General features: G+C 39.7%; 1 protein-coding gene across 1 annotated transcript; it reads left to right on the plus strand.

Annotated features, from left to right (window-relative positions):
- The first annotated feature begins 14 nt into the window (after window positions 1-14).
- mul2 (mitochondrial E3 ubiquitin protein ligase 2) lies at window positions 15-3,904 on the plus strand. Its single transcript, XM_076097711.1, has 6 exons — window positions 15-114; window positions 517-661; window positions 891-978; window positions 1,070-1,190; window positions 2,743-2,974; window positions 3,113-3,904. Exons 2-6 carry the CDS (start codon window positions 545-547, stop codon window positions 3,620-3,622), a joined length of 1,068 nt encoding a protein of 355 aa, XP_075953826.1. The 5' UTR covers window positions 15-114; window positions 517-544; the 3' UTR covers window positions 3,623-3,904.
- The last annotated feature ends 8,589 nt before the right edge of the window (window positions 3,905-12,493 follow it).

Genomic DNA, 12,493 nt, shown 5'->3' on the forward strand with positions numbered 1-12,493 from the left:
CGGACATGCGCAGTAATACGTAGTCCTGCAACGTCATCATCTATGTCACGTGACATGGGCAACAACACCGGTCAACCGAATATGTCAACTTGAGAGCAGCTTGGTTTCTCTGAGGTACAACAACTAATTTATAATTAATCGTACACCATGTACTGTTGCTCACATGGTTGAATAACGCTAATGTTGTCATAAAAAGTGGTTCGAGGTCACTACTTCTTCCCCTGTCTCATTGTAGCGTTAGTTGCTAGCAGCTAACTTTAGCTAACCAATATTTTAATTCATATTCTCACTGAAATACTCTATGTGACAAGCGGTACGCTCACATGATATACAATGTGCCATGTTTTAATGGCACTTTTAACAAAGGCAGTATCGTTGACTTTACTTTGGGACTGCTGCAAATACCAAGCTAGTTAGCGTAACATCCCTTTTAAAAATGCGCAGCAACATGCACTTTTTTGTCATTAATAGGACATAAGACCATCCTTTTTTCTTTTCTTTTTTACCTTCGTACAGGTTTGCAGCGACAGGAGGCTCAGAGGGAATGGATGGATTTCCTATGGAGGTTACAGAGGCAGTGTGTCTTGGGGCCAGCCTTGCCCTCTCAGGCATCTGTTACTATCTCTATAGGAAGAGCCGGACGACACTAGATAAACTTGATGTAAGTTGTCTTTCATGTGTAATCAATATGATCTTACATACGTTTTTATTGTTTTATTTTGAAAGTGTAATTTTGTGTTTTCATGCTGTTCAAGCCATCGGGAGGAATGGGATTAGTTGTGAAACCATGTAAACAATCTTTAGCTTTCACACACTGCTTGAAATCCTCTTTCTGTCACGACAGTATGTGTACTACATATACAGCGTGTACATGTGTGTTATGTTCTCAGGATGCTCCACACTTCACCATAGATGGAAAACTCAAAGACATCTTGAAAGTTACTCCAGGAGCGTGTCTACAGTATGCTGTCATTGAAGGTAAACTGGGTGTCACAGATTTTTTTACACTGAAAAATGTGTATAATGCCCTTGTCTCTTATTATCTATCATGTGTATATGCATACTGTAGGTGCTGTGCAACCAGCAGGTGAGCCTCTGACAAGCCACTTCCAAAAAGAATTTGTCGGAGTGTTGCAGAAATTCCTGTTGAGAGAACACAAGCTAGTGTGGAACAGCTTATCACGCACTTGGTGAGAAATCTATCAAGACAAAAATACCTAGCATTGTTATGATAGCATACGTGATACTTCCTCTTTACCTTTACGTGATAGTGGACAGTTTAATGTTAACTATCACAGTGTGAAATAAAGTTTAATTGACGATCGTCAGCTGCCAATAATCTGTAAAATATGCGATCAGGACATCGTCATTCATGCTTTTCTAGTCTCAGATCTTTGATAATGTTACATAGTAAACAGCTAATCTGTGTTTAAATTTACAAGATGAGAACGAAGGTTCCGCTCAGTTAGATTATGATGCGTTCAGGCTCGGTTCAGTGAAAATGAGTACTGGACGAAGGTAAATTATAACGTCATCATGATGTGTTCACATGTGATCTCGTAAAATGTAGTGTTGCTGAGAAACTTGAATAAATCCAGTTGTTTGAAGGAGACGTTTTCACAACAATATAAATAGATATTAAAGATGAATTATGAGCTGTTTAACTTCCTAACACTCGCTCTAAGCAGCTTATAATACATCATTAAAACTACGAATGACAGAATTAGTTTTAATTAATAAAAATACAATCTTTTATTTCCTCATCATTTGAATTGTAAGTTGTTATGAAGAACAAAAAACATTATAAATTACTATAACAAAGTAAATGGATAACATGTAACATTTTTGATGGTTTAAACTGACTTCAGAGCAGTTGAAATGATTTTTGGGGGCGGTGGCAAAAAAACATAGTCTGGAGCCTCGTAGACCAGCTGCAAAGGTAATCAAACAAAGGTATCTGTATCTGCCGATTTGGATCTTCAATGATCGGCAAAAAAAATGTAAACAGGGATCTCTAAAAGTTATATTTGCTTATTTTTTTCTTTTGTGTTGATCCGATTTTTAGACTAGTTACTTAATAACATGTGGCTATCAGGATACCCCACAAAATCAGATTGCTGAATCATGAAAATATGTGATATTTTTGCTCTTAATTATGTGTTTGTGTTTTTACTGAGTGCTGGCCAATATGAGGTATCCATACCAGAATCAGAATCGTTTATTGCCAATGTATGTAACATACAAGGAATTTGTCATGGCAGGTGGTGCATAACATTAGACAATAACATTGAACAATAATCAACAGTGCAAGAAATAGAAACATATTAAAATTTACAATAGAATTTAAAAGAATATAAAATAAAGTGCATGACAAACAGATAACAGGACTGTAAACAAGTGTAATGTAAAAGTGACAAGTGTATTTAAATATGAAGAGATGTGCAGGAGAGTAGTAGGGAGGGATATATTTTTTGCCTTTTTTGGCACTTTCGTAAGCTGGATATTTTGGAGCTCTCAGAAATATCTGAGCTTCTATGGTTATCCCATATAAGATGACTTGGCTTTGGACTCTTCTGTTTGGATCTGATAATATTCAAATGATGCCACTTAGTTTCCTCCAATTGTTTGTATATTTATGTTACAATGAGGCAACCCCAAATTTCCAATGTATATGATATTTTGTCTTTGTCATCATATGCGTAGACTAAAAAGACCTCATGTTCCTCCCTCTACATGTTGCAGGACGGACAGTGAACGAGTCTTGCACCACAGAGTGAATGCAGTGCCCTTTGTGTTAGTGGGATCAAATGAGACCACCGTCAGAGTCCTGTGCCCACTGCAGGCCTCCGGACTCTACATGGAGACTACACACGAGAAGTTCCACCAAGTCAACTACGGCTTGGGTGACATCATAGGACAATACCTCAGCGGGGAGAAGCTTAAAGGGCAACTGGAGACCGAGGAAATGCTCAAAGTAAGTTGTTAGATGAGATACTAACGTTGTTAACATCTATAACTCGTATCTATAACTTTGATTGCTAATCACAAGGGCAGATATGAACAAAAACGGATCTTAATGATACATTTCACGAATATTCCCCTCTTTCTCCAGGTGGGCACAACTCTTACCGGCGTGGGTGAGTTGATACTGGAAATGGACGGGACTCTGAATCTCCGACCCCCTTCAAATGGCTCACAGTACTTTTTGAGCAATACGGACTTTGACACCCTGGTGGGAGAGCAAGTGAGCACGGCTCTGCGGTGGAAGGCGCTGGCCATCGCCTCTGCTTTGGCAGGGGCAGCAGTACTCCTCTGGGTCGGCCGACGCTACTACTATCACCTAAAAGTTGGCTGGGAGAGGGAGCAGGAGAGGAGGGAATTTGAGAGACTGCAAAATGAAGGCCCGAGAGCACGTGCTTCAGGATCGGGCCCTGAGACTCCTCAAGATGAGGAACACATAGAAAATGCCTGTGTGATTTGCCTCAATCAGCCACGTAACTGTATTCTGTTGGACTGTGGGCATGTGTGCTGCTGCCACAGCTGCTACCAGGCTTTTCCACACCGCCGATGCCCCATATGTAGACAAAGCATCACGCGAGTGGTGCCTCTTTACCATGTCTGAGGCACCAGTGTGATCACATGACCTCAGTGGAGCGTCACCACGACACAAACTGTACTGCACTTTACACCTCAAAGGTCTAAAGTGCTGCACTTAAACCTTAAAAAGGCCAAAGGTAACTTTTTGAAAAAATGATTACTGTAAAAAAAAAAAAAAAAAAAAAAAAACACAATGAAGTTTTTTAAAATATTGTGCAAACACTTTGTCCACTGCAGCGTTTCAGTGAGGTATTTTATCTGTAATTGTATATGAGAAATAAAGGTGTAGTTGAAAATGTTGCAGAAATGTTCACTCTCCTCTACATGTCTGTTCTGTGCCTTATTCTGGTCATGTATGTGGCTGCTGCTATGAAGACTGAAGTGTATGAATCTAAATAACTTAAGCCTGGTCAGAGTAAGCTACGCTTTTGTTTCATCCACTTTCAGTCAAATGTTCTCTCTGGAAGTTATTGAAGCAAAGATACACTTATTGCCAAGACGAGGCTTAAGTGTTAATTAATGCACGACGGACTGGCGAAAGTGGGTCAAATTTTGACTTGTTGAAACAAATTCAATAAAGCATCACTCTTTGAATTATTTGTGTTGTGTATTTCACTTACTATCACTATAACGATGTATAAATGAGCTAATTCCCTCACAGTGGTAATAGAACTTTCTTACTGTACAGATATGTATGCAGCTACCATGAAATACTGCATCGTGCTTAGTTTGTATGTACAGATCTTTAATGGTTCAAGATTTGACGTCTCTTAATGATTGGGGAATCGGACCAGGGACCAGGGGAATCCGACTGTTTAATTAAAACAAAGCATCGCGAAGGCCCACGGGGGGTGTTGACGCGATGTGATTTCTGCCCAGTGCTCTGAATGTCAAAGTGAAGAAATTCAATGAAGCGCGGGTAAACGGCGGGAGGTGGGCACAACTCTTACCGGCGTGGGTGAGTTGATACTGGAAATGGACGGGACTCTGAATCTCCGACCCCCTTCAAATGGCTCACAGTACTTTTTGAGCAATACGGACTTTGACACCCTAGTGGGAGAGCAAGTGAGCACGGCTCTGCGGTGGAACTGGGGGTGACTGTGGCTAAGTGGATAGCAGGGCTGTCTTTCAATCAGAGGGTTGGCGGTTCAATCCCTGGCTCCGGCTCTGCTAGTCGCATGTCGATGTGTCCTTGAGTAAGACACTTAACCCCAAAATTGCTCCCGTAGTTGAGCCATATGTTGACAAAAGCATCACTCAAGTGGATATGACAGAAAAGCACATCCCTAATGAAGTTAGACCTCTCGTAGAGCTATATCGCGGCCAAGGGTCGATTCCATTTACAGCTGATGTCCCGTGTAATCGGGTGGATCCAAGCCAAACTTAATGTGGACACATTGGAAGAGCAACAACTCAATGTGCCAATGCTGGTTGTGTCGGGTCTTGAGAAAACCACCATCATTGGAGCTAATGTGTTGCGTGCTCTCATCAAACAGAAGCCCACGGGACCTGCAGCCCAAAATATACGTGGAGGCGCTGGTTCCAGGAGAAGAAGAGTCAACTGGACCAAAAAAAATAAAAATAAGTTGACTGAAGATCAGGTCCCCCCCAACAGTCGGCTGAGTCTATACCTCAGTTAGAAGGCTTGACCCTTTGTGAGTCTGTGGGACTTCTACTGTGATGGTAGTTAATTAAGGCTTTTCTATGGTGTGTTCCGGTTCTCACTTATCATTTTTCTGTAAGAGCTGTAATTATTTAACTCAGAATAAAGTTCTGATGATTAATTTGTATAAAGTACGATAAGAAGTACCAAAAAAACTTTAAGTCATGACACTAAATTCATTTCTACAAAATAACCAAAAATAACTTTCTAGAACAATAACATTAAAACAAAAATTATGATCAATGTCTCAAAGTTTCATGAACCGGTTTCAACATATAAAACCTACATTCAGAGATGTATATCATCTCTGTACATTGCACATATTCTCCGTGATGTGAACTTTAGCACATTCCCTGATAAATTGTTTTGCAACGAGGCATTATTAAATAAATATGTGGCAGAACACAAATCTGAATTTTAAAATAAAGAATAAAGTTGTGCATTTATTTTCCCCTCAGGAGTTAGTGGAGACCAAAAACTGAGCTTCAAGAGAGTGAACATTGGGGTTACATTCATCAGCTGGAAACAACAAATGAATATGTTGATCTATATCTGTAGTGTAGCTGATATATTTGACAGTTGAACTGAACTGAATAACCTAAGCCTGGTCAGAAAGAGCTATGCTTTTGTTTTAACCACATTCAGCTACACATTTGAGTCACAGGAAGTTCTTGTAGCAAAGAAACAATATTGCTAATACAAAGTATTAGTGTTAGCTAACGCACTACAAACAGGCGAGAGTGTGCAAAATGTTGACTTTCTTGTAAAGTCTTAGTATACAGATCTGTGTGCAGCTACTATGAAATACTGCATTATGCTCAGTCTATATGTACAGATCTTTAATGATTCAAGATTTGGCGTCTCTTAATAATGATCCACCGACATCTGAGCTGCAGCTGTTACATAAAATGACTGCTGCTCCCCTTAAACATGAAGTTAGGAAATGAGTTTGTCTGAATAGACATATATGCGTTTCACAGAACTCTCAAGACGATGTGAATTCATGATGGGTCTTTTTATTTTTCCAATGGCACAAATGCTTGTTGACAGCACCTGGTGTCAGAAAAGACTTGGGTGCAGTGAATCATCACGCTTACTATTTCTGTCATCTCTAACAAGCAATCAGTGGATGGGGAGAATGGCAGATCTTTTCTTTTGAACAGAAAGGGAAAAACTTGTAGGTGTGTGCGTGCATGTGTGTGTGTGTGTGTGGGGGGGGGGGGGGGGATAAGGCTGAGTAGGCGTGAAAAAGAAGCAGGTGGGAGACACAGGATCTCGTGAAGCTACCTCAATGGTCATAAGGGTTCACTTGTACACAATTTTCATGAGCTCTCTCAGCAGAACAGCAGCTGTGGCTCTCGAGGAACAGACTATTACTGTAGCACTCGCAGACCTCTGAGGGCACGCGGGGGGGAAACCAGTAGCATTTGATTGGTTTAATTGAATTATTGGGAGAATGCAAAGACAGAACAGCAAAAGAGTGAATAATCTCACACGGGCCTTTGGAGAGAGTGCATGCTACTAAAATGCTGTAATACATCCGGACCGAAAGGCAAGTCAATCTGGACCCAGCTCACATCTCGTGATGGGTACCGAAACCACATAAATGTGCACCGGTGCCAAATTATTAAAAAATGTAATATTGATAATCTCAGACGTTTTATCTGTACTTTTTAATGTTTTGGTGTGATTTATAATCACGACCAGTGATCATCTGCTCTCTGTGTCGCTCCTCCACACACACAAACACACACTGAGCAAAGTCATCTTACAGCAGATAGTTAAAGATTACTGGAGTTAACGACAGTTACTGTAATGCAATAAAACCTTTGTGAGTAAAAAGCCAATACTTTATCAATACACCCGTTATTTTAATCTGCTCTGTCCGCAGTCTCACAGCCGCGATGTTGAAGCACAGCATGCCAGCTCGGCTAATAGCAAATTTGTTGAGGATTTAATGTTCTAACTGGAGCCACAAACCACCAGGAAACAAGGCTACAATCACTTGTGCTGATTATTTAACCAGGAAGTTATTTAAAGTTGATTGCTGATGATTGCCACGGTTCTAAACAAAGAAAGAAAGAGATTACAACAACTTGCTCAAATCATAAAGTAGGCCTTTAAATCATGCCAAATTAAAGAACATTAAAATAACATAAATATTGTCTATAAATATAATTATTACCTTAACTTAACTACTACTTCATCATATTTCAAAACTAATTAGATGAAATATGATACGTTAATCATCTCAAATACGTATAAACCTAATAATAGAAATAAATTGCTAATTGCTAAAGTAATTCAAAAGACACAAAAGAAACGCCAACAAAAACTCCATCTAGGTGAATAAGGTTTATAAATTGGGAGGTAGTACCAGTGTAGTGAAACACCACTTAGTGCCTCTAGTGGAGAGGAGGGCAGAAAGCCTGCAGTTTCTAACAAAATTGTTCCAAAAAAAAAGCTAAACAAAAGCTGTCTGCATGTAGTCAAACTGTTTATCGTAGTTTCACATGTATGTTAAAATTTGGTAAGTTGTTGTCTTTGTTCTACATTTTTTATAAACTGCATTCAGGAATATTATGTTTTTAACAACATTTTAGATTTGTCTTCAGTGAGATATAATTGAGTTTATAGTGACTTTGCGGTTGTCAACATTAGGCTTCTGTTGCTGCCCTAAAAACATTTAGTTGTATCTAAAATATAGATGAATTCCTGATCTGAATTGATTCGTGGTTTAAATAATAAGTCTAAATAAAAAAAGCAATTATTCAATTATGAAAAAAGATCAGATGAGAGTATCGATAAAGAACCAAACAGGAGTATCAATAAGAGTAGTAGTAATGCTAAAAATAAAAAAATTAAAAATACCCATTTCTATTCTACTATGAATTAAATACATTATGATGTTATTTTGTTATTGCCAATTGTTCCGCACCTCTGACGAATAAAAACCTTTGAGTAATAGGTTTGAGAACCTCTCCCGTAATGTATGAACAGTTCAAAAATAAATTAAAGCTTTGAAATATGATTACGGTATTCTTTTTTCCCTCACTGTTAATTTGAGCCTATTTCAGTATATTTAAAGTATAATAAAAGATTGGTGCCACCACTAGGTGGCACAGTACAGTATACCTTCACTTAAGGTACTGAAATACACACTGTACCAGCTGACAGTGAAGGAAGACACTGGCTCCAGTTGATGATTAACAAGTCACATGCAATTAATGTCCGCTGTGATATCCCGTTTAATCCGTTCTGATAGCTGACCGACACTTCAGATGATATGATTATTCTCTAATTGTCTGAGCTTCATACGTGTTGACCCTTATTGGTGGTGATGAGGGTGCAGGCATTGGTGGTTAAGTTAGGTAAAACCTTATTTATTAGGAGTACCGGTTTGCTCATATTTGTGATTTTGAGTGAAACTCCTCGACAACTATTGTATGGATTGCCGTAAAATGTGATGCACACATTCATGCCCCCCTCATGATGAATTGTAGTAACTTTGCTGATCCCCTGACTTTTCAACTGGTGCCATCATCAAGTCAAAATTGTAATTTGTCCAAAACTTTGATATTATTTATCTTCAAATACCAGCTAAATGAATGACTTTCCTCTCAGCCTCAGCTGCACTTTGTGTTAATTTTACCATGTTAACATGCTAAAGTGGTGAGCATGGAAAACATACCTGCTAAACATGTTTACCATGTCATCATGAGAGTGTTAGCAAACTACATTTGGCTGAAAGCATTGATTAGCTGTATGCTTAAGTAGGCTACAGCCTCACAGAGCTGCTAGCCTTGCTGCAGACTATTTAGTCTTGTTTATAATCATGTATTCAGATGAAGCCATTTATTTAAGTTAATTAAATTAAATTATTTGTAAAAATAAAATTCCAAATACAGTAGTCGAAATACAAGTGTATAAGAAATTGTCGGGGATTACACAACAAAGTCCAAGACTTATTTCCATCGTGGTCTCCTGCAATAGTATCATCAATCAAATTCGTTTTTGTGGTACAATATATACAAATGTGGTATTGTTCTGTTTTTGGTGTGAATTCATTGATTAAATTAGTAAGATTTATTTTGTTTGTTGAATTCTTGCATCCAGAAATAGCCCAGCAAAACTACAGCAGATGGAGATGAATGCTGTATTCAACAAACAACAGTGTAAAAAGAAAAAGGCATAGCTAGTTCCGGATCGAAAGAAAAAGTTTTGATAAATCCTGACACACCATGACCTTATGTACTTGAGCTCCTGACAGGGAGCAGTGGGGTGGAGGGGTCTTTTTTTGACTTTGGCATTAGCAGACACTCAACAGACAGCAGGAGGAAAGGTAGAGATGCGGTATCTCAGGAGAGAGAGCCATCACAGCGTGCTGTAGTCCCTGATGCCAATTACCGCTGTCACCCATCTGCTTTGGGCATGCAGTGAAACGTGGGATAAGTGACCTACTTTGTGACAGTAGTGTGACTGCAGTGCTTCTTCTCTCATAAACAAACCAAGCGCTTCTTCCCTGAGGAAAGGCAGAGAGGGATTGTATCCTATAGGGAAATATACACTGGTCAGTTTTAAAGATGTTTCTGTTTGGCCTTTGAGTTTGAGCAGAGTGCACCGTTTTTACAAAGCTCATTCACCCAAACCCCAGTTCTTACTACATCAATGGACAAAGATCCCCACAATTGGAAAAAGGTACATTTTCTCACTTATTTCTACTGGTAGCCATGCAGGTAGTTTTGATTCTGTCATGCTCAGGTTTTAGGAAAGCCTTCTCTATATTTTCTTCTGCCATGACAGTACAACGGGGGTGGATGGAGTTTTGATTGTGGTGCCCACAGCATTCAAATTTACTCTAATCCATATAACATACTGTCAATAATTTTCATTGGGACGATTTCCTCAGTTGAAAGTAATTTCAGTGACAGTGAGGTTTGTGGATTATGAAGACATTAACAAGTGGGAAATTCAATCAGCAAAGGGATGCTGCTGTTCATTTTTTATATCAACAAACACAAGTTTACTCAACTAAATTGAGTTGAGATGGGAGCAGAAATTTCTGAAGAGGATATCTCAAAACCTGAGCTCATACAACCCAAACTGCATGGCTACAGTATACTGCCACAGCAGTGGTTTCCAACCTGGGACACGCATCCAAAACGGACACGGCGCACCACTAACATGTATTCAGAGTCGTATTTCTGGCTACAGGTGTGTTCTCATGTTTTAACAATTTCTCGGCTAATAGCTCAATGTTCAATGCACTGCATGTCTAGCTTTTGGTTCCTGAATTCTGAGCCTAATAACTAATAATAATTACAGAAAAATATAGTTTTGTTACAAAACCTGCAAGTTGCATTCTACACAAATCAATTGATTTACAGCCCAAACAAATGTTCTGCAGATTATGTATTTTCAAGTACAACAAGGTTGCAGTAATAGCCTATTAAGTGTAGTTGAAATATAGCCAGTGATGCATGATGTCCAATTTAGTGAATATATGATTAAACGTCATTTTCTCTCAACATAAAATCAATTCTTGAAAATGTTAACAACTGTTTTATTCCTTAGTTGTTAGTTGATGTTACAAAATTGTATGTACCTGCAAGAGTCTCCTCCTATAGAAGGACTATAAAATCAAGGACGTCACCAACAACATAAAACATTCACCTTTGATCCCAGCTTGGTTCTCTATGTGCCGGAGGTGTGGGAGGTCTCGGTGAAGCTTCAGCATGCTGCAGGCTACAGCTGTGAGCATATCTATCTCAGCTGTGTGCTAACTGATCCAAAGCAGGAGCTCTGCCAATGTTCCCACCATCTATTGAAGGATTTCATGCTTAAGAACAAACAGCATTAATCTTCATGACAAGGAAAGCAGACATACATGATACTTTTATTTGGTCCATGAATGCAGATGTTGTGTGCCTCTCCTCTTTCTCTTTGTCCTTTCACTTGCATTTTTAGTTTTTCTAAAATATACACCTGCACACAGGCACATAAACACACACACAGACAAATCCTAAGAGATACGCAGGGAATTGATCCGGGCTCTTAGCTCTCTGCTTGTTATTGGGTTTTTTTTCCTCAGCTAGTATGCCTCAAGGAGGAACATAGTGTGTATATACAGTGTGTGTGTGTGTGTGTGTGTGTGTGTGTGTGTGTGTGTGTTCAGCAGCACCATGGTCTGCTCAAGGGGAGAGATGTGGAGAGTGAGTGACTCAGCATAGTGATTCATTTATAATTGGCGGCAGCGTTTCAAGAGCACACACACACACACACACACACACACACACACACACACACACACACACACACACATATTTCTTAAGGGTGGGTGCCCCTATCAGAGATGACGGGATTGATTGAGTGAGCCAGAATGCTGTCTGCTAAAGAGGCAGAGATGGAGAAAGAGAAAGAAGGGGACAGAGGAGAAGATATCACACCATGTGGACTGAGAAAGATCAATTGAACTAAACAGAGGCAGGCCAAACGAGGAGCCGTTGCACTTAACGCGCTGGGTTCAACATTATGATCGAGGCGGCGCTTTATTAGGGGAAGGGGTATGAAAGAAAGGGCTTCCAGTTGGTATAACACAAGCATGTTTTTCCCTAAATAATGAACATGAATCTGCACCTGGTGCCATGTGGGGCAGCAGGTCGCCGACTGATGACATGGTGTGAAATCAGTGCATGAATTAACTGCTCTGCTTGTGACAGCTGGAGGCTGCAGTTTATTGGGCAGGAGGAGCTTTGTGAGTCAAACCTCTGGGGAATTACATTTAGATAGATTGGCAGATTTATGAGCTCTGATGCACTATATAGCCTTATACATCGAGTGTGGATCCATGAGGGGAAAAAAACTGAATTGGATGAATATAATTAGTTCTGTGACTGCTTTTTGTAATGCCTGAAAATAGACGTTTTGGGTTGAACCTGTCTCCAAACATAACATGCAGCCAATGTTTTCTAAACTGGTGGTTAACATAAATGCTCTCGGCACTTATATCAGTAACACGGGGGGTTATATGGGCCATGTTTCTGTGGGAGGCAAGCCAGCAGGCTTTGCTTTGACTCTGTAGTCGCCACACATCTTATCCCCCGTAGGAGATCCAAGAGCCTTTCCAACAACACTGATCTCAAAGAGTGTCAGCTGGTCACTTTCACCGGTCCGCCATGCAGACTGGCTGCTAAAACAGAGGAACACGCTGTTTCGATGGAAAGGTTATAACAT

The sequence above is a fragment of the Anarhichas minor genome, unplaced genomic scaffold (assembly GCF_050575085.1).
Source record: "Anarhichas minor isolate MPS153535 unplaced genomic scaffold, ASM5057508v1 ptg000024l, whole genome shotgun sequence".
In the NCBI taxonomy this organism is placed as follows: domain Eukaryota; kingdom Metazoa; phylum Chordata; class Actinopteri; order Perciformes; family Anarhichadidae; genus Anarhichas; species Anarhichas minor.

Coding starts and splice junctions, on each gene's coding strand:
- mul2 (XM_076097711.1), top strand. CDS start 545: ATGGATGGATTTCCTATGGAGGTTACAGAGGCAGTGTGTCTTGGGGCC. Junction 662..890: donor CGACACTAGATAAACTTGAT/GTAAGTTGTCTT, acceptor TTATGTTCTCAG/GATGCTCCACACTTCACCAT. Junction 1,191..2,742: donor AACAGCTTATCACGCACTTG/GTGAGAAATCTA, acceptor TACATGTTGCAG/GACGGACAGTGAACGAGTCT.